The following is a 22,406-nucleotide window of genomic DNA, read 5'->3' on the forward strand; positions in this document are numbered from 1 at the left end:
TGAGAGATATGATTTTAATGATGCCATGTTGCCAGTAAAGTCTTTGTATTGGTTGTGACTTTCTGCTCTGTATCACTCTTGGGGCCTTTTTACCTTTATAGAACCCCCCTTAATATCTCCTGTAGGGCTGGTTTCGTGGTTACGAAATTGGTTAATGACTGGCGATTCTGGAACGTCTTTATTTCTCCATCAATTCTGAATGACAGCCTTGCTGGATAAAGGATAGGAGTGCTTTTGATTTTAGGTCCTGAATTATAGCCATTAATTGGGAAAAATGAAATAAACTATGAAGTTCATAAGCTCTGCACTGAAAGGCTGGTAAGACCTGCTGCTGAGAACCAGTAAATCTTTTTTTTTTTTTTAAGTAGGTTCCACGCCTACTTGATCTCATGACCCTGCGATCAAGACTTGAGCTGAGATCAAGAGGCGGACGCTTGACCGACTGAGCCACTCAGGGACCTCAAGATCTGGTAAATCTTAAGGACTGGTTTGTACTTTGAACCCCCTTCCTGAGTAGAGTAGCTACCCCTTTGCGCTGCTCGGCTTTCCCTCCCAGCACTGCTGTCTGTCTCATGCGTCTTACTGCTTCCTGTCTGTTTTCTCTCTCCCTCTGCCAGGGCATTGCCTTTACCAGAGCAGGGCTCCGCGTGGCTGCCGTTCCAGCTCCAGCTCCTGGGACTGTGATGGGCTTGTGGTCCGTGCTCAGAATGTGTTTTCTGAATGCCTGGATCTCTGCCATGAGGGATCATCTCATTTACTCTGCTTTTTCATGCACCAATTATGGAATTATGTCACTATGCGTGGAAACACTGGCAAACTGAAAAAACACGAGGTTCCAGTTACGTGAAGGAGGGTGCCAAGGACCTTAGTGAGGCCGAGCAAGCTGAGCTGTGGGGACAGGGTGGGGGGTGGGGGGGGAAGTGGTGGGGGCGGGGCACGTCTGCTCTCGCGGGAGCAGAGCCGCATCTGACATGGGGCCTCTGACTCTGGGCTGTGAGTCGTGAGCTACATCAGGGCTCGCCTTTGCAAACAGAATTGACTCATCTTACCTAGAAGGTCACGGGCCAGATGAAATCTCAGGGTTTGCTGGCGCCGAGATGGGCGTGGCCCTGGAGCTGTGCTAGGAGCCAGGAGCCAGGCCTGTGCCTCCTTTGTGGCGCGTGGCTCCAGCATCTTGGGAAGTACACGTGACTAATGGCCTGGGTGACGGTGCTTTCGGCAAGAGATAGGCCAGGTTTGAGAATGTATGCACAATATTCTGCATGAAAGGTGTCTGGAGGACAATTTGAAGTCCTACAAAAGATGGATATTTACATCCGCGGATGCACTTGTGCCTGTGAGCTGGGACGATGTCCCCAGGAGACAGGGGCAGCAGAGCACACACACTTACCTCTTCGGCCCCCTGGGGGTGTCTCCTGGATGACAGTCAGCGTTTGGGGGCGGCAGATACAGAACGGAGCCACTACGATTGGGAGGTGAATCCCCACGGCTCTTGCATTTTGGTGCAAGTGTGAGTAGTCACTGGACGGTTCTCTTCAAGACGTTTGCTGGGGCAGCCCAGGAAGACCGAGCTGGTGCCCTCTCTGGGGCAAAGGGCGGGCAGCCCTTATAAGTGACTGGGGTTTCTCAAGCCAGGGTGCCCAGCTGTGACCCAGCCTGTTGTGCGTGCCATTCTCTGTCACCCCGGGAGACCCGGGGGTGAGGGGAGCCGCACTGTTTGCCGGGGACTCTGACCCCAAGCGTCGTGTCTTCATCCGCACCCACAAGACTGAGCCAGGCTGACATGTCAGCAAGGCGTCCGAATCTTCGCGCACCCAAACAAACACGCAGCCTGAAGACTGTAAGAGGATCTAGGCTCGCTCTGTGTGGCGTGGTAGACAGAAGAGTGGGCCCTTGGAAGACGTCATGTCCGAGTGCACCAGGTGACATAGAGGTGAGGTTCAGGCCTCTAATCAGCTGACCCTGAAACAGGGAGAGTATCCTGGGGTGTTTAGGTGGGCCAGTGTCACCACAAAGGTCCTCATTAGTGGAAGAGGAGGTGGGGGGTGGGTGAGATGAGAACACGGGGCTCAACCCCCCGCGGCTGGCTCTGAGGATGGCAGAAGTGTCAGGAAGGCAGGGCCTCCAGGCCCCGGGAAAGGCAGGGCTCTGACTGTCCCCGAAAGCCCCCAGGAATGCAGTCCTGCCGACACCTTGACTTTAGCCCCCAAGACCCACCTGGGACTTCTGACCTCCAGACCTGTGACCTAAGGGATGGCCATCACACCCCAGCAGGTCTGTGCCCTGGGGTCTGTCACACAGGGGATGGGGCGTGGCTGGCTTCGGGTGTGTTCTAGGTATTCCCCACCGTAGCCAGGGGCAGAACATTCACGCGTTTCCCATGGCTCTGGAATACCTGAGTGCTTTCAACACCCCTGCCTGTACAGTGAGCCTGAAGTGTTTAGAAGAGAAAGTTCCCTCACTCTGCTGGGGAAGCAGCCCAGTAAGTGGTGGCAGAAAAGCGTGAACGTGTGTGTGTCTCTCGCTTGTGGTCTGGAATTGACCAAATGGAAGAAGAAATCAGCTGGAGAGATGAAGAGCAAGAGCTTAGCTTCTGTTTGATTTCTGTGTAAAGACGAGATGCGCACGAGGAGGCCAGGTGGCCGTGCACAGAACGAGCTACAGCAGGAACGGCCTCCAGCAGCCCACCCTGGGCCACGTGCTTCGCGACCAACACACTAGCCACCGTCTCCTGCCAGCGCCCATGCCATCACGTGGCCAGGCTCCATGCGGAGTGCACACACGTACAGGGCACACACATGTGCATGTATGGACACCACACATATACACACATGCTTGTACAAGGCACACACATAAATATACAACACACAGGCACACACACGTGCGCACACACATACTACACAGATACACGAGCATGCCTACACAATACACCACACATGCGTATGCATATAACCACACGCACCCTGCACGTATGTGCACACATGCACATAACACACATGCCACAGATGCACAAACATGCTCACACTATACATGTACACACATGAATATGCACACGTGCGCACACACCACGCCTGCAAGCACATGCTCGCACACGTGCACCCATACACCACACAACGCATGTGCGCACACACTCACACACAAGTCACACATGCATGCACGTGTTCACACACATGTTCACAACACTACACAATGCACGTGTGCGCACACAAGTCACACATGCACGCACACACATGTTCACACACTACACATGTGCGCGCACACACAAGCCACACATGCACACACGTGTTCACACACATGTTCACAACACTACACAATGCACGTGTGCACACACACAAGTCACACATGCATGCACACACATGTTCACACACTACACAACATATGTGTGCGCACACAAAAGCCACACATGCATGCACATGTTCACACATGTTCATAACACTACACAACACACGTGTACACACACATCACACATGCACACACATGTTCACACACTACACGTGTGCACACACACAAGCCACACATGCACGCACGTGTTCACACGCATGTTCACACTACACAATGCACGTGTGCGCACACACGTCACGCATGCATGCACATGTTCACACATGTTCATGCACACTACACAATGCACGTGTGCACACACAAGTCACACATGCATGCACGTATTCACACACATGTTCACACACACACTCACAACCACACATGCATGCAGAGGCACCGGCGTGGCCACACACACAGCTCTCAGTGCGGAGTGGATGGCCACATGGTCCCACCTTCCCTACAAAGATGCCACTTTGGGGCAGTGGGGCTGGCAGCAGCCTGAGGACAGAGCGAGGGGACGGGAGGAGTAAGACGCTTATCGGCCGACTGTTATATAATGGCAACAACACAGAAAGTCCAAAAATTATTGTTATCCTAGAAAAAGATTACACTTCATAAAACCCATGTTTATTCAAAAAAATCTATTCAGAAAGTCTGGAAAGCGTAATAAATATCTGTATAGTGGCCGCCCACCTCCAACATAAAATACGAAGCGTGAACAGAAGAATGACCTGTAAACACAGATGCGGGCTTGTAAACAAAGTGCTGGGTGGGGGTCTGGGTTGGAAGCGTGCTCCACGGGCGACAGCGGTGGCGAGTTCGAGTGTCCCACGCTTCTTCCCGAGCTCTGTGAACCCACGCTGGGCGCTTCTCCAGTCTTCTCTCCACCCAGGGACCTGCAGTGTCCTTTTCCATTCTAGAACTTTACGGACTCTTGGAGAGGTGAAGGGCAACAAAACCATTTGGAAAGAAAAACAGTGCAAATCAAGTTCGTCATGTGCTTGAGAGAATCAGTCAGGTGTGAGGCAAAAGTCCCAACGTGCGGCTTGAGGAATAACACCGTTTAATGAACAATACTGGCTAACATTAAGTACTATTATCACTTACAACGTAGGACAATCTTCCAGGCATCAACACACAGAAAGTTAGATTAAAATCACGGACAATCTGACCTAAGGATACAGGTGAAATCTCACTCTTGCCCAAATTTGACTTGGGGGCGGCCTCTGGCAGAGCCCTCACCCCGGTGGGATGAGTCAGGTGTTCCTGTCAAACAGGGGGGCCTGCAGGTGGGGCAAGACCGCAGTGGGCTCCCTGGGGGGACCGCACGGTGGTGGGGGAGGAGGCCTGAGGGCCAGGGCTCGGTTTTCTCTAGGGAGTCTGAGGGGCTGTGATCCAGAGTGGGGGTGGTTCCACGGTCTGTGGGGCTGTGATCGGGGCGGGGGTGGTTCCACGGTCTGTGGGGCTGATCCGGGGCGGGGGAGCGGTTCCACGATCTGTGGGGCTGTGATCCGGGCCGGGGAGGTGGTTCCATGGGTTCTGAGGGGCAACGATCTGACTCCCTGTGGACTGGCCGCCTGTGAGAAGCCCTGGGACCGCTCACGGCCTGCAGGGGTGCGCCGCATGGGGAAGCGAGACGAGAAATGACCCCTTCCTTGGTGCCTGACTGCTGCTTAGAACGAACAGCCGCTGGCTGTTCACTGAAGACTTCGGAGTTCAGTTTAAAATATGGTATCGACTTCTCTAGGCTGACTTTCTGGAAGGGTTTCCAGTATCTCTGTGTTCTGGAGAAGGTGAGAAAGCAGAGGTATTTCACAGACATTCAAGTAGAGTTGGTCCAGCCGGGCAGGTGCCGTGGGGTCTCTGCCGCCCCTGCCGCTCTCCCGCCCTGGGCTGAGGTGAGCCCCGATCTCAGAGTGCGGCGGCGGGGCTGCGTGCATGGTGGCACCGAGGGAGGACGAGCAGGAGCAGTGGCGCACCCAGAGCACCCGCTAGCCCCTCTCGCTGCTGCTCCCGGGCTACTCCCCCCTCCGGCCTGCGTCCCTCCGGGCTCCGACTCTCCGCGAGCAAACCAGCCGCCAGGCGGCACACCTTGGCCAGGGAGCCCTGGAGCCGTGGCCCCGGGTGGCCGATGGAAGGTGTGATGACCTCAGTGGCTTCCTAGGAGGGCAAACCCATGACCTAAGGGCTCTCCAGTTTTTCCTAAGCAAATAGGTCAAATAACTCAGACCTAAAACAAAACTCTTGTGAACCAAGTCTTTGTGGCCTCGGGGAAAAGCATTTTCTAGTGAGAAAATATGGGAGATGCCTAATGAGGGTTTGTTGGAAACCGGTCTGCGAACCTGCCCCCACCTTTAGGTCTCATGGTTGTCTGAGGGGGGAGAAAGGCCATAGAATAATGAAAGCTTTTGAAATAAGGTTACATTTTAAGGTCTGAACACAATGGACCAAGCTAGGGAGTTACACTTAGAATGTGGCATGTTGCTTTTTTGTCTTTTTTGAGGTGGTGTCGTTGGTGGAGATGGGGGATGAAGGGAAAAATGAAATTCGTCTTCTTAGTGAGATCTGGGGGAGGACCACAGGCACCCCCCACCCGGCAGAGGGCAGCAGGGAGTCCTGGGCCGGCCTGGGGGCACCCCCGGTGGGGCCGGTGGGAGAACACGGAAGGCCACATGCTCTCTCCCCTCCTGCCCGGGCACTGGTACCGAGCCTGTCCCGGTTTCATTTGACAAGAAGCGCACGGCCCCCTCCCTCGGCACGGCGTCCCCCTGTGTGCACGCGCCCTAAGGGAAACGTTAAATGTCACTGCAAGGTCAGGTGAGAAACAGACACACAAATGCAACACAAAAGCACAGCTTCTACAAAGTGCATGGCTACCCTGGGTGACCCATCGTTTGGCTCCCCTCCAGGCCCCAGGGTGGCCGCAGGGCCTCCCGTCCCCCTCCCAGCTGCAGTGGGACAGAGAGCACGCCTTGAGGCAGGGAACAGAGCTCAGGGTTGTCAGTGCTCACGGATCTCCCGCGGACCAGAGAGGGGAAGGCAAACACAGCAAAACTGTTGCTTTGGGAAAGCACATGAGACTGACAAAGACCGCGGCAGCCGTCAGGCCCAACGCGCTCTCTTGAAACCTCTGGGTGGCCTTGACGATGGCTAGAGCCAGGGCAGGAGCGTGGACCCCCAGCCCTGCAGCCCCGGCCGTGGGGGGAACAAGGACACAGGGTAGGGGGCACAGGCTGTCGCTGGATCCTCCCCAGGGACGCGCCATTCTTGTGAAAAGAGGCTCCCAAGGCAGATATCGCCTGCCGGTTCTGGGTTCTTCCCCCACATGGGTCTGTGACCCAGAGAGAATACCCGGCACCTCAGTCAGAAAGAAGGGCGATGGGACAAGGGCTCTTTGGATCATTTGGAGGGGACCTGGCATCTACTCCTGGGTGCCATGTGCTGACCCCGTCCTTCTGGCAACACCAGACCGCAGAGGCCAGCCCCTCCCAGGGAGGCTGTGCCCTAAGCTGGTCAGCGCGTCCGCCCACCCGAGTCACTAGGACGCGTGTGTCGGAAACCTGACCCAGTTACTGGCTTTATCATTGGAAAAAATATCTCTCTATATAAATATAAGCCATGATCGTAAAAGACCTACAGAGTCTGAAGGAACCCTACAGGCACTGGGCATGGTGGTGTGCGGTGAAATGAGTGTCTGGCTTTGCTCGGGGTAAGGAGGCGGCAAGGTTGGCACAGCGAGGCGTTGGGAGGTCACCGATCTGGATCCAATCCAGGCTGAACAAGAAAACGTGGAATGAGCAGAGGCACCCGGGCCTTCGAGTCAGGTGTGGTCACCCCAGCAGTGCCCAGGACGGGAGCCCCAGCTGGCGCCCAAGAGCCCAGGACGCTCTGCAGGGGCTGCTCGCACTATAGCCTCGTGGACGTGAGTCTCTTCATGCCCCTGCGCTGAGCCAGGCTGGACGACAGCACCGGCTCCAGCCGCGGGGCCTGGGGAGTTCTGTTCAGAGCGAAGTAGGTGGCGGCCATGGCACCCTGGGAAGGGAAGGAAAGGGCGGGTGACCATGGTGCCTACCCACTCCTGAGTGGGGGCCTGCAGCCTTGGGACCTCTCCGAGGTCAGCGCATGCACAGAGGGGAGGCACGACCAGCCTGCAGGACCCCAGGGCTAGGATGCCCTGAGCTCACGGTGTCCAGCACACACTGGGTCCTCCTAAATAATGGCACTTTGGTTCTGTTTCCATCCCACACCCACCTTGAATTGTGCATGTGACTTGGGTGTTTCAGACTCTCATGGAGCCCCAGGATGAGGTCACACGTCCCCTGCCCTACGGTACGTTACCACAGTAGCTGGAGTTTAGAAGATAGGTTTTACTCTCCGTGACTGACCCTGAGTCCCGGGAGTGGTGTGGCCTCAGTCCTGCCCGCGAAGCTCCAAGCAGCCTCCGCCAAGCATGCGAGGCACAACCTGCTTGTTCCCACGGTGTAGACCCCCCAGTCCTCAGGCTGTCCGTCAGTCTGTCCGGACTGCATCACAGGTGCTGGTGTAGCACGACCGAGGTGGCCAGGAGCCACTGCCTTGCTAGAGTTAGGTCTGATGACGCCTGGCCTCAGTGCCCCTGACCACAGTGTACCGCAAGGTCAGACACTGCAAGGCTGGGGTCGGATGGCAAGGGCCTGCCAAGATCTGCTCGTGTAATGAGCAGCTGTTCTAGCTTAAAACCGTTGGCTCCCTGGGAGTGAGACCACCTCACTGATGGCCGCTGTGTCCTGACCTCTGTTCCCGCCAAGGCTGTGTCTCTGCCAGGGGGCTCCGGGGGTCAGGGTGCCCTAGTCTAAGCTGTGCAGCCAGATTCCACGTGGCGCGTGCCCTGGAAAGTGTCTCCGGAAAATGGAGTGAGACGGTCGTGGTGTGCGGCGAGATTCCCTCCACCTCTCTCCACCCCGTCTGTCTGTCTGTCCTACTCTCTCTGTCTCCCTCCTCCTTCCGTGTCTGTCTCCATCGCACACGCATGCGTGTCCTGCACACGCAGTGAAGCCGCTCGTGACTGTTAACAGAAGCTGTAGCTTACTCAGCTCTCTGTGTGACCGCTCGTAGGTGAGGACATGGAAAAGCAAGTAAGGCAGGGACACCCGCTCGTGCCTCCTACTGCTTCGCTATCTGGTTCCCAGCCTGCGGTTCCGTGGGGTAACCGGGGGTGATCAGGGAGACTTTCCCAGCCCCCCCCCCCCCGCCCCCGCATCTTGCTCTCATGACTCCCTGTCCTCACCTTCACCAGGTGGACGTCTTGTCTGCTGAGCTGGTTTTGGGACAGGTACTCTCTGTTCACGATCCATGGGTGTTTCAGGACTTGAACTGCCGTCAGGCGCTGATGAGGGTCCACATGGAGCATCTTGGACACAACGTCCTACGGGGGAGACAGCAGAAGCAGCTCAGAGAGCCTCCTGAGCGAAACCCCTTCATTCCCTCTCAGGCAAGCCTCACCATTGGTCTCACTGATTCTCTGCATTTGGGGGTCAGTGTTTACTTTCGGCTTTAAAAGTATGTGAATGATTTTGCATTTTAATTATCATCACCTTATTGGCTCACCTCAGGTTTGCAATCTTTTTTTTTTTTTTAAGATTTTTTTAATTCATTTGAGAGAGACAGAGAGAGTACAAACTGGGGCAGAGGGAGAAGCAGGCTCCGGCTGAGCTGGGTGCCCAACATGGGGCTCGATCCCAGGACCCTGAGATCATGACCTGAGCTGAAGGCAGATGCTTAACCATCTGAGCCACCCAGGCGCCCCTCACCTCAGGTTTGTGTCGTATTAAAGATTTTACATGCAAGGAGAAATCAAATGTAGAAATGTTGAATGGTGCGTGTAATTTACTGAACTGCTATTTTAGTAAAAATGATATCCTTCCAAAGGGAGAAACTAGATAACGACTGTCCCACAGACATAAGCCAGTTATGACAATGCATGTAGTGACATTTTTATTAGCACTGTCCACAAACATTGGCTACAAATCATGACCAGCTACAAAACTGTCTGTCTGGAGCCATTACGTGGTCCAACCGGCTAATGTCCCATGGGGTGAGTTTCTTATTTGACTGTAAGATAATCACAATAAAGATTCCTACGACTGTGGCTTAAAGACAAAGCTCCACTTCACATTCACACATGGCCCTTCACGCACTTGTGTGTGCACACATGTGCACACACACACAATTACAACTGTGATCTGCGTCTGCATGGCATTCGTGATGCTGTCTGCACACGCGTGACGTGCTTGTTCTTGAGAGAGTCATCGGGATTGTCCTTGGCGGAAAGAGGGCCGATGTTACCACCCCTGTTTTGCAGATGAAGACGTTGACATTTGTAGTGATCAAACAATTGTCCAAGGAAGAGCCATGATGAGAATGCGTGTTTTCCTGCTAGGCTGCTCACCTTTGTGTGGTATTCCCGTGGCATCTCACAGGGAAATAAGGCAGTTAGCGTATGTACATAATATGACGATGATGTACTCAGCAGAATTTCTGGTCGTAAACCACAACAGAGAAATACTATAGACTAATCCAGTATCCTTTTTTAAATAGAGAAATCCAATGCCTTTTAATATTTGGTGACACTGATCTTAGCAACTTCTCGAAACAAGTATCTCCTAGAAGCAGTATTGTTCCCATTTCCACGTGTAAGACTGAAAGCAGAGAGACCTGTATTGTTCGCTCAAGATCTCATAGTAAAGCAATGTTTCTATGCAGAACATGCAAGGTGTGCAGTAACAACACACACATCCGTAGACTGTCTGATTTTGGAGAACTGGAGGTTTTGTTGTATGTTTGGTGAACACAGAGAGGGGAAAAGGCACAGGGCGGATGAGGCGGAAGATACGGTGGTGAAGGGGCAGGAAGAAGTCGTCAAGGTCCCAGGAGGCAGTGAAGCCCTCTGCCTACAGCAGCAATCCTGGTACTTGGCTTGATTGCTTTCCTGACACCTTCTCTCTGCCCCCCACTCTGCTTCCAATGTCACCTCATAAAAAACCATCAGCATCCAAGTCCTGGTCTACTTTGGGGACCAGAACTAGATAATTCCTATACTCCTTTGAGACAGAGTGGATGGATGGGAGCCCTGGAAGCGTCAAGGTCTGGCACATGGGAAGTGTTCGCTAAATGCCAGCTGCCTTCTCCTCTGCCATCACCTCTGCCATGACCTCCGCCATCCCCTCTACCACCTCCTTCACCATGCCCTGTTATCTCCTCCATCATTTTTTCCCACCATCTCTTCCATATCTCTTCCACCATCTTCCCCACCATCTCTTCCATCATCATCTCTGCCACCTCCTCCACCATCTTCTCCACCATGACCTCCACCGTGAACTCCATCATTACCTCCACCATCATCTCTTACCATCTTCTCTGCCATTCCCTCCGTCATCTCCTCCATCATTTCCCCCATTGTCTCTTCCATATCTCCTCCACCATCTTTTCCACCATCCCCTCTGCCATCTCCTCCATCATCTTTTCCACCAACACCTTCACCATGACCTCTATCATCACTTCCACCATCATCTCTGCTACCTCTCTATGATCTTCTCTGCCATCTCCTCCATTATCTCCTCTATCATCTTCTCCATCACTTCTACCATCTCCTGTACCATCTCTCCTATCATCACCTCCACCGTCATTTCTACCATTTTCTCCACCACCCCCTCTGCCACCTCCTCCATCATCTTCCCCATCATCACTTCCACCATGACTTCTGTCATCTCTTCCACCATCATCTCCGCCATTTCCTCTACCATATTGTCCACCATCCCTTCCACCATCTCCTCCGTCATCTCCTCCACCCTCTCCTCCATCATCTTCTCCATCGTCACTTCCACCATCTCCTCTGTCATCTTCTCCATCATCACTTCCACCATCACCTCCACCATCTCTTCTACCATCACCTCCACCATCATTTCTATCACCTCCACCATTTCCTCTACCATCTGCTCCATCACCTTCTCTATCATCTCCTCCACCATCCCCTCCGTATTTCTGTATGAGGTCACACGGTGATGACGATGGCAGCACTAGAGTCAGAACCCCAGATGGTCTACTCCTCTTCCAGTCATTTTATGGTAACACAGGAAATAGACTATTGATGCTGCTTCATACTAGCAGTAAATAGCATTTACTATTTAATTAGAGAGGAATTGATGATCTCATCTGAAAAAGACTAAGTCTGATGTCTCTTTAAATGAGGTTGGTCACAAAGAGTGAAGCTGCAGGGAAGCCCCAGTGCAAAGAGTTTTAAAGTAACAGAAATACACCTCTGTCCCAGAGTTCTTCTTGATCAGTCTGTGATCATTCAGGGCACTCAGTTTGCAACATCACTAAAAGTGTGGTGGTTAATTTTATGTGTCAACTTGGCTAAGAAATGGTCCCCAGTGTTTGGCCAAATACCAGCCTAGATGTTGCTGTGAAAGTCTTATTTAGATGAGTTTAACACTGAAATCAGTCAACCTGGAGTTAAGCAGATGACCTCCATGATGTTGGTGGGCCTCATCCAATCAGTTGAAAGCTTTAAGATAAAAAAGACCAAGGTTTCCCAAGGAAAGGGAAGTCTGCCAGCAGATGGGCTTTGGACTCAGGCTGCAATGCCAACTCTTGCCTGAGTTTGCAGCCCGCTGACCTACTCTGTAGGTGTTAGACTTATCAGCCTCCACAATCTCGTGAACTGATTCTTAAAAACAAATCTTTCTCTCTGTGCTTCTATCCACATCCTATTTGCTCTGTTTCTCTGGAGAACCCTAGTACACCAAGACAGCAGAAAATGTGAAAAGTGCTATAAGAAGAGTTTTGCAAAAAAACCTTTTTTAATTGAGAAGCTAAAAAAAAATCTATGAGGTAAAATACATGAGTTGTTTATATGAAAGGTACCCTCCAGCTGCCTCGCAAATGCAATTGTTGATACCAAGTCGCCACACGCGCGAAGCAAGAGCAGTGGGAAACACTCACCTTCGCGGCATCGGAGATCGAGTCCCAGTTCCCCCCAGAAAGGGCGTACTTCCCACTGCCAATCCTTGCCAGAATCTCCTCGGGAGTATCATCCGGGCCGTTTGCAAAGGGGGTAAATCTGCGCAATGAGAATGCATGGTTATGAGCTCCCATTTTACGACCAACAGTAGAGTTCACAGCTTGCTATTGCCTCTTGTTTTTGTTTTTTTTTAAGCAGGCTCCACACCAACATGGAGCCCAATGTGGCTTGAACTCACAAACCTGAGAGCAAGACCTGAGTGACATCAAGAGTCAGACGCTTAACCGACTGAGACACGCAGGCACCCCTGCCTCTTTGTTGTTAAAAAGAATAGCTCTTTCTTTGCCATCACATTCCAAATTCAGGATTTGTGGGAAAGTGTCACTTATTTCTTAGGCTATGTCCATCTTCCTTACGTGGTCAGTGGTGCAGGCCAATAAGGCAAGTGTGGAAAACTCTGCGGACTCAAGCACGAGAACATCCCTGGACCGCTTCGGGCTCCCCTGGTGACCGTGCTACAGTGGTTGGCCCGGTCATTCGGTTTCCACAGTGAGATTGTGGTATAACGGGGGACGGCCTGAGATTTGAAGTCTGAGAGACCCATGGTAGATCTATTACCAACTTTGGATCTTTGACATATTAACTTCTGAAAACTCAATTGCACAATGGGTGGAATAACACACTTGCAGGGACCCACACAGACACATATAAGATGCCATCGGCATCTGCCCCCCTGTGAGTTATTCTCTCAGCTCCCAACATAAACCAGGCATGTCGATCCATGCCTGCTAGAAAAGGAACTCTCGGTGATCCTCATGGCACTTCCTTTGGTGGCCAAGTTTGTGATCTGAGCTTCATGCACAGACGTGAGTATCAGAAGAATCGCAGGGCAATCCTACGGTGTGAGGCTGGAAGGGCCTGGATGCCTTCCCTGCTACTGTGGTCCTCAAGGCCCAGCTCCAGGCTCACGTGTCCCCCTCCTTTCCCTATGGACACTGATTACTCATGTATCACGAGATGCCTCATTAAGGCCACAAAAAGCAGGCCACTCGCATTCATTCTTGTGAGGGCTTCTTGTCCGTTTTGCTACAGTAAGCAGGACTCAATGGTCTAGAGCTCTTTCTTCCTTCTATGCAAACCCTTAATGAACTTAAAAACGTAGATCTCCCTGGGTTTCTTAGGATGCTAGACCTTTAAGGCTGGAAGCCTTAAATACCACAGAGAGTCCTCTTCTCATTGAAAAATGAGGGGGGCGCCTGAGTGGCACAGCGGTTGAGCGTCTGCCTTCGGCTCAGGGCGTGATCCCGGCGTTGTGGGATCGAGCCCCACATCGGGCTCCTCCGCTATGGGCCTGCTTCTTCCTCTCCCACTCCCCCTGCTTGTGTTCCCTCTCTCGCTGGCTGTCTCTGTCTCCGTCGAATAAATAAATAAAATCTTAAAAAAAAAAAAGTGAGGGACGTGAAGCCAATAAAGGTCAAGGAGTCCAGCCCAGATGCAGAGCTGGTGAGGGGCAGACTGGGATTGGAAGCAGATGTGTGCACGGCAGACCCAACCCTCCTTCTTAAACGCCGGCTGTCTCATCTGGTGGCGACGCAAGTCAGTCACCTGCCTTTACCTGGCCACCTTCCTCGAGGCGCTGTCTGGCCAGGAAGCTTTTAGGGGTGCTTCTTAACTCAAGAGGATGTTTTTAAGAGAAGATGTCGCAACCTCTTCAGGGGGCAGCATGGTACCAGGGAGAATGTGGACACGTGGTCAGAGGCGTGGGTTTTTGGTCGATGAGCTGAGGCCTGTGCTCCAGTTCCCTAATTCTGGAGATATATTTTAAAGAAAACACATGGCCACCTTCCTTATCCCTGTTCCTCAGTTGTCCTGAAAGTGCTAAAGAAGTGTCCACCCGAGTCCTGTGAGTGTGTCCCCACCCGTGCCAGGGCAGGGCTGACCCTGGGCTGAAGGGACCACCCGAGACGTCTGCCTCAGGATGTCTCGGGCACGCGGGCCATCGTGCGCTGATGCCCATGGGAGGGTGTGCATTACCCTGCCAGCATGGTGTATAACAGGGTCCCCAAACTCCAGATGTCACATGCTGCATCGTAGCCTTGCCGCTTCAGGACCTGGAGGAGGGAAAGCAGACAACAGGTAAGCGCTTGGTAAGAAAGTTCGAGTTCACGGTGTGTTGTTCTGATGGGCCCATGAGCTGGGCAGGTGGGGGAACAGGGGGTAGCGTTTATTAACGCCAAGTCAGCCGTGATGCCCTGCAGTGGGATTCCCCCGAAGGCCCCACACACGGGAACCACTGCTCTTGCTAGATACGTGACAGACAGCTTGGAAACACTTGATTTTTAAGGCAGAACTTTAAAACAATTATGGCAAAGTATACATAGCATGACATTTACCATCGTAATCAGTTTTAGGAGCACAGTTTGTTTGTTCAACCATCTCCATCCATCTCTTTCCTCTTGCAAAACTGACACTGTCCCCATTACAGTCACTCCCCACGCCCCTCCCCCAACCCCGGCTCCCACCCTCCTCCTGTCTGTGGGTGTGGCTGCTTTAGGGACCTCCTATGAATGGAATCATGCAGTAATCATGCTTTTCGGTCTTGCTTGTCAAACATGACATGACGTGCTCTAGGTTTGTCCCTGTGGCAGCGTGGGACACGATCTCTTCCCTTTTTAGACCAGTTCTCCTTGTACGAATACACCACATTTCGTTCGTCCCATCAGCCGTCGCTGGACAAATGCTGCTGCGCGGGGAGGGGGTGGCAAACAGCTGCTCCTGTCTCTGCTTTCAGTGACATTGGGGATTGGCATTACTGCGTCACATGGTAGTGCTATGTTTAATTTTCTGAGGAATAGTTAAAACAGAAGAATTTGCATGTGTCCTGGGATTACATGCTTCAGCGGAGGGCGGTCCTCTGATATATTTACAGTGGAATAACCGTACAGACAGCAGCACAAATGCTCATGGGTTCCTGTACGTCGCTGGATTTAGCATTAACACGGAGTCAGAAAACCTGTGTTCAGTCTTCTTAGACACAAGGGCGAGGGGCGCATCCTCCCATCGTTGTATCACTGATGCTTCGTGGCAGCCAAAGCGGGCAGATTAACTGAATGTCCATTGTTCCAGCCCGTGCGTCCCCAGCTGAGTGACCTTCAAAAGTCACGTGCACATGTTGGACCTGGTTGTTTTTTTTAATCCACTCAGTGTGGCTAATAGTATGTACCCTGCGTACTTCATACGGCATATGAAGATACAAGTAAAAACTATCGGTAATAAAAGTGCTTTGTAAATGGTAAAGTAATAGACCAATTTAAGATACTCTATAATCACCAGAATCAATGCTATCAATATTAGTATTGATCAAGTAAGGCAATAATAGAGGCTCATAAGCAGATTATGTTAAAGGGGGCCACAGGTAGCATCTGGGAAACCTAAAAGTGGCCTCACAGCTCACCTGTGCGGGTCCCTCCATATCTCGCTCAGCACCCTGCTGCCTTCCTCACGACCACTGGTGGGGGCTACTCGCAGCTCGCAGACCCACTACCAGGTGCCGGGGGCCTTCTTTTTTTCTTTTTTCTTTCGTTTCTTTCTTTCTTTCAGGTAGGCTCCATGGCGAGTGTGAAGTCCAGTGGCAGGCTCAAACTCACGACCCTGAGCTCAAGATCTGAGCCGAGATCGAGCTGGGCGCTTTGTCTTCGGCCTTGCCGTGCTCTTCACTGAAGCTCTACTTTAGTCTCACCCACAGCCGGAAGGGTCCGCACAGACTCCGACGTCTGCTCTCCTTCCTGACCCCGCATCCCACCAGCCACGGGTCCGGCTCTCGCGGCCTCTCAGGTTTTGTTGCTTACTTAACGCATGACAGTGGGTTTGCTTCATAAACAGCACTGACTTCAGAGCCTAAGGAAACCATCCCCAGGGAGCCTGAGAAGGGGCAGACGTACAAGATGGTGCTGCCGAGATTGTCCGAGTCTGGATGCGGGCTGAGAGCCCCCCTGCAGAACACTACGGGCCCTCATATTAACTCCCACAGCGCTGGCTTGCTTCTGCCGTGGAAACCGGTCTGGAGCAGAGCTCCGGCACAAGGGGAATCCGCAAACGCCGTCTCCCCCGTCTGTGTTGTTGAAGGTAGATTTCTTTTTTTTTTTTTTTTTAAAGATTTTATTTATTTATTCAACAGAGATAGAGACAGCCAGCGAGAGAGGGAACACAAGCAGGGGGAGTGGGAGAGAAAGAAGCAGGCTCATAGCGGAAGAGCCTGATGTGGGGCTCGATCCCGTAACGCCGGGATCACGCCCTGAGCCGAAGGCAGACGCTCAACCGCTGTGCCACCCAGGTGCCCCTGAAGGTAGATTTCTGATCCCAGGTGACACAGGTGACCCGTGAGCTCCCTTCCAGGTGGCATGACAGGCTGCCTGCATTATCTCTCAGTAACTCCAGGCAAACACGCGGACCTGATCCAAATGGTCTATGCATGGTAACAATTTTACATAAAAACATCACCACTAAACATTTTACAAATAGGAGAATGATAAAATAACTGTGTTTGAGCAAGGTCAGTGGCTGGCTCTTTCTCTGACTCGTTTCTCCTCTCTAACATGACCACTGAACTAAATCAAGGTGACTCTGAGAGGCCAAACGATCCACCCATTCCTTCGCCCTGGGAGAGGGCTCATCTCCGCCGGCTCGGAGCTCTTACCTCCGGGGCAACGAAGTTTGCCGTGTAGCAGGGTGTCATCAACAGCCCGTTCTCGGCTCGAAGCTGCTTGGCAAACCCAAAGTCACAGATTCGGATGGACTCAGGGTTTCCAGACTCGTCCATGTACAGTATATTACTGGGCTTCAGATCTCGATGAACCACCTGGAAAGGCAGTGGGCGGGGTTGGAGCAGGAAAGGGAAAGGGGAAGCATTCAGAAGGTAAGGGGTTTTTTGGGATTGTGACTCTGAGCAGGTCCTGCGCTAGAAGCCGGTGGACTCGGCTGCTATGTTCTTTAGGGCAGGTCTTCCCTCCTCTCTTGCTCTTGCATTGTCATTCAAGTCAGTAAGTAAGCAGCTAGCCCAAATGAGAGAACTGCATATGAGGCAATGAGGCGCTGAGTTCAGGTGACGTGACTACAAGGATTTGTATGGGTAGATGTTCACTGTGTGCCTGGCATGCTCCAGCGCGGTGAGGGGCTCACCGGAGAGCGAGGCGGACGCGCAGCCTCTGTCGTGAGGCAGGTGACCCGTGGGCAGGGATCAAGCGATCGACTGGAGCCCTACAGCTGCACCTGGGGGGTGGGGAGGGAGGTGCAGGTGCTCCGAGCACAAGGGACGGGGTCGGAGAAAGCTGTCCTGATGCCTCAAAGCAAAGCAGCTATTTGGGGGCACACAGCGATTTCTTCTGATGGGCACAGAGGCTGACTGTGAGCACACGCGTGTGCCCTCACACAGTCTGGAACCCGCACGTCTCTCCTGTCCTGGTAAAACCCAGGGCCAGGAGATGGAGGGAAGGTGAAGGGACACACGCACACAGCCAGCTTGGCTTACACAGGCCCCAAAGGCAGGGGAGCAGGCCTATTACCTCCCTCATTAAATAGAAGGCAATCTGGAAAGACCGTCATCCCAAGGGTCTCCTCTAGAGTTTGACTGTTCTGGGAAAACGCTTTGCACTCCCAGACCACCGGGTCACCACAGAAAGGCCCGTGGCGTGGTCCTGGAGGAACATCTTCCCGTTTGGAGGTGGCTGCATTTGAAACGCCTGTGACCACATGTGCAGGGCGGCCGCGGAAGCAGTGCTTCACGGGAGGTGCCCCGAGATGGGGACTGGAAGCGGAGAGCCAGGCGGGAACCCCGGCCTGCCACTCCCTCGTGGGCAACCAGCCGTGGGCAAGAGGCTTCACCTCTCTCTGCTCTAGTCTCCCGGTCTGTAAATGGGCGTAACGTGGAGCTTAGGGCTGCAGGGACGAAGAGCACAGAGCAGCACCTGGAACCCGGTGAGGGCCGGGGCAGAGCGCGCTCCCACTGTCTCTGTCATCTGCAGGATTCCTGTGTTGGCTAAGGAATCCAGCTATGAATAGAGCAAGTGGTGAACCCCAACACAACCGTTTATCAAGCCCAAACACTTTTTCTCTATAACTGGTCCAGGCACACTGAATTTCCCCACTAGCTGCTGGGCACGCGGTGTGTGCAATGATCTCAGGCACGGGAGGGGTGGCCGTGGTGCAGAAGGAAGCCTGGATGACCGGGCTCCCCGGCTCTGGAGCCAGGGCACTCCCTCCCGGGCCAGTTTCTCCTGCTGTTATGCTGCCCCCGTGGCCGCAGGCTGCCGGGGAGGGCGGCAGGCTTACCCCTTGTGAGTGGAGGTAGTCCATGGTTTTGGTGATCGTGCACAGCACGTCGCTGGCCTCCCGCTCCGAGAAGCAGCGCTGCCGGAGAATGCGGTCCAGCAGCTCCCCGCCGCGCATCAGCTCCATCACCAGGTACACGAACTTCCCGTCGTCATAGACCTGGGTGGCGGAGAACAGAGCACGTGGTCACCCTGGCCCCCCTGCCTGCGCAGGCCTGCCTGCCATGGGGGAGAAGGGCAGCCCCGGAGGCGGCAGCGGCCAGTGCAGAGGCTGGGGGCTCGTTGCCCCCCAGGGTGTGAAAACAAGGCTCCGGGTGAAAGTGAGGGAACAGCCATCCCAGTCCTACCCGACGTGGCTGTTAGGGAAAACCAGCTTTAATAATCTGCTGCAAAGCACAGAATGAGTCAGCGAGGCCAGGCGCTTGCAAGGGTGAGATTTTAGCTGACATGACTTGTCCTGATCCAGCCCCCCCCTTGCCGTGGAGATCTTTAGAGGTGGAACCAGGGCCGTTGGCACAGAGCCGAGCCCCTCAGACTTCAGTGTGCACACCCCCGGGGGGTCTCGTTAGGCGGCAGCGTCTGGCCCAGCAGGCCTGGGTCATGTCCAGCCAGCGCCCAGGGGCCCTCCCTCCCGCTGCACCGTGGACGAGCCTGGGAGCCGCCAGACCCTGGAGTCCAGCAGGGAGGGGAGGCAGAGGCAGACAGAATCTACCCATTGTAGCAATTCTCGTATCTCAGGAAAGCGATGGAAAAAGAGAGCTCTGTCACCCCAGCTTCACTCTCCTGAACTTGAACAACAGCCCCCAAGGCCCTCTGCTTTGGCTCTTCCCATGACACGTGCGTGCAGACAGCAATTACCCTGCACGCGGGTGTCCAGGAGTTGGAAGGACCTTGTGGAAATGGGGCCGAGCGCCTAAACATGAGTAATTCTTAGCTTATGAATCACTGAGTTTCCAGAACAATTCACTAAAATAGTTCGCCTGACTCGGAGCTCAATGCAAGATAGAAAGTTGATTTTGGTGTATTTATTTCCAGTTTATGCCTCAAAAAAAGGCTCTACTTTTGAGAATGTGCATACGATGGCACCTTCGGCTCAGAATCACTCACCCCAACATAATGAAAGTGGTTGGAAGAGCTTAGGAGTTTTCAAGTTAGCTGACGTCTGCTGGTGGACCTTAACATAAACACCAAAACGGCGGGAGGACCGGGTTGCACCGTGAAGGTGCCTGGGACCGTGGGGAGATCGCCGGTTCACTCCGCGCGGGTCAACATAGGGATTGTTTCACAGTTTCCTCCGAGGTGACCTGGCATTCTGCAGGCCCCTTGCTCCAGGAATTGATGGGGCCCAAAGGGAAGTCGAGGCAGCCCCCAGATCCTGAGGGTTTGGGTTCACGACCCTGAAATCATTCTGGAGTGTGAGGGCAAAGGTGGCGAGGGGACAGGTCTGTCTCCCCTCTGGCCCCTGACACCACAGCCCCGGGCTCTGTGCTGGGCTTCCGAGGGGGTGAGCTCCTGCTGCCTTCCGTCTCCCGGGCTGGGGACCGCTCCTTGCCCCGCAGAGGGAGCTGGGAGGAGCGCCACGGCCAGAGCTCGGTCTGGGGTCTCAGATCTGACCCAGCCCTGCCTCAGCCACTCCAGACTCCCTTTCTGCTGGCTTTCGGAACGGCACCGAACACCACCTCTGGATTGAATCCGCACCAGCTTCTCCTCCTCCCTCATAGTCCGCGATACCCGATTTGGGAGTGGGGGGGGCGTGTCCGAGGGACAGGAACTCGGCAGCTGCCGGGTGATTCCAAGGTGCTGGCGGCAGAGGCGGGCTCCGGCACACACTCGGGGGGCGGCAGCAGGGGCTGAGCCGTGAACCGAAGCAGGTGCCGGGTGACGGCCACTTACGTCCTTGAGCGTGATGATGTTCGGGTGCTGCCCGTACCTCAGCAGGATCTCGATCTCTTCCGAGGGGTCTCTCTTACTCTTGTCGATGATCTGGAATACACAGAGCAGGGGACGTGAGGCGCGGGACGGTGTCGGCCGGCTCGGACCCTTCTGCCCCCTCCCCTCCCCCCCAGCTCACGCTCCAGCAGGATAAGTGACGGTTGCCTACACGTTCACGGCCGTCCTCTGTCCCAACTAGCGGCAGAGCGACATTGACAAAAAGCAGGCACAAGCCTGGGACACAGATTTTATGAAATAACAGGGTTGGAGAGGGAAGGGTGGGTTTGGGGGGCTCACACAGGCACCCGCAAACAGCAGCAGGTGCTCTCAATCACGGAGGCAGGCTCTGAGTGGGCGGCCCGTGCTCGTCGCGCTGTCCGGAGCGGGCTCCAGCACCCGCGGTGCACCTCTCCCCATACTCTGCGGCAACACGCCAGCCGCAGTGGGACCGAGTGCGTGGTTCTCCCCAGGAGACGGCGGGACTGGCGGGCTCGCCGAGTCAGCTGCTGGCTGAGACACACATGTTCCTTCCCCTCCGCCACCCAGCGTCTGTATCCCATGTCTTAGGGTAACAGGTATAGTCCTTCCACCCATGAAAACAGCTTCCAAAGACAGGACAAGGTCACGAATAGAAGCCTACTTTGAACAGGGAGGTCTCTGTTGGCAGATAATGGCTGATGTCTCTGGAGGTGGTCTGCTTGCTCCCACTTCCACGGGGATGGAACCGTTGGGGTGGGGGTCCTCATCCAAGTGAATCCCAAGCACGTGCGTTAACAACACTCAGAACGGAAGAGCCCTTCATACTGTTTTCGACATCAGTTTCACTGAATTTGAAAATATGTGCTCTTTGGAGAATGCCATAATTTGACTACGGAGCAGGAAGGAGATTGGCTTTGACCTTCTCTCAGGTCAGACTCGCAGTGGAGCTTTGCATGGAACTCAATCTCTTTTGTTTAATATACAGACTGTTGGGATGCTGCCCCCGGACACCCCTGGTCCCTCCCCTTCGCTGTTAGGAGAGAGCACCGCAGGGCCCGCGCTCCTCCTCTCTGCATCTCGACTTTAAAGCCGGCAGCCGAGCTCCGATGACGCTGGCGCCCCAGGACTCCAAGCCCAGCGACACGCACTGTTAAACAAGCCAAAGTTAAGCTCCCTTTCTTGACACGTTTTTCTCCTTTGCTACATTTCACTGCACCAAAATTCTAGCGGGGACGCCAGCGTTGCTTCTAGTACTGAAAGAAGCTAGCAGATGGTGCAGCGTTCTAAGGGCGGGACTTTCTGAAGGCGTCTTCAGCAGTGTGGGGTCGAATACACTGCTTGGAGTGCGTGCTGGCCAGCGGGGTTCTAGGACCCCTTCTTTTTTTTTTTTTTAAGATTTTATTTATTTATTTGACAGAGACAGCCAGGGAGAGAGGGAACACACGCAGGGTGAGTGGGAGAGGAAGAAGCAGGCTCCCAGCGGAGGAGCCTGATGTGGGGCTCGATCCCAGAACACCGGGATCATGCCCTGAGCCAAAGGCAGATGCTTAACGACTGAGCCACCCAGGCGCCCCGTATAGGACCCCTTCTGCTCCAACAGCCGTCGGGGGTCATTCAATCTCTCAGGGCTGTGACCTTCTCTTTGAAATCTGAGAAAGTTAAAATGCATTAGTAGATTCTTAAAAAATGAGTGGATTTTTAAACAATTAAACAAATACATTCTTTGAATAAAATTTCATGATAAAAGTGGTGTGTTGTCAGCATAAATCTGTTTCATCATCCTCACAATGGAGTTGGAAGCAGGAAGCTTTTTCTTTCCTGCCAGCGGCCCGGGGGCGGGGGCGGGGGGG

The 22,406-nt window shown here is 53.8% G+C and overlaps 1 protein-coding gene and 1 long non-coding RNA gene across 6 annotated transcripts in view; one reads left to right on the forward strand and one right to left on the reverse strand.

Moving 5' to 3' along the window:
- The window catches only part of LOC105237386, a 20,699-nt gene extending 19,808 nt beyond the window's left edge, over positions 1-891 (forward strand). The window contains exons 7-8 of one of the 2 annotated variants that reach the window (XR_004628222.1): positions 369-470; positions 618-891. This is a non-coding gene — a long non-coding RNA (uncharacterized LOC105237386). Of the gene's footprint in view, positions 1-368; positions 471-617 lie in introns of those variants that run through there. The other variant, XR_004628221.1, reaches the window with a different exon arrangement.
- Positions 892-3,923: 3,032 nt separating this feature from the next.
- Positions 3,924-22,406, reverse strand: part of RPS6KA2 (ribosomal protein S6 kinase A2) — a 341,018-nt gene continuing 322,535 nt past the window's right edge. For all 4 annotated transcript variants that reach the window (XM_019799101.2, XM_011224258.3, XM_002918704.4 and 1 more), the window contains 7 exons: positions 20,539-20,628; positions 18,647-18,805; positions 17,016-17,177; positions 14,354-14,430; positions 12,301-12,418; positions 8,585-8,722; positions 3,924-7,350 (listed from right to left, as the gene is read on the reverse strand). In XM_019799101.2, coding sequence (XP_019654660.1) covers positions 7,225-7,350; positions 8,585-8,722; positions 12,301-12,418; positions 14,354-14,430; positions 17,016-17,177; positions 18,647-18,805; positions 20,539-20,628 — 870 coding nt within the window. In that variant the 3' untranslated portion in view covers positions 3,924-7,224. The remainder of the gene's footprint in view (positions 7,351-8,584; positions 8,723-12,300; positions 12,419-14,353; positions 14,431-17,015; positions 17,178-18,646; positions 18,806-20,538; positions 20,629-22,406) is intronic.

This window comes from Ailuropoda melanoleuca, chromosome 10 (assembly GCF_002007445.2).
Source record: "Ailuropoda melanoleuca isolate Jingjing chromosome 10, ASM200744v2, whole genome shotgun sequence".
Lineage (NCBI taxonomy): Eukaryota > Metazoa > Chordata > Mammalia > Carnivora > Ursidae > Ailuropoda > Ailuropoda melanoleuca.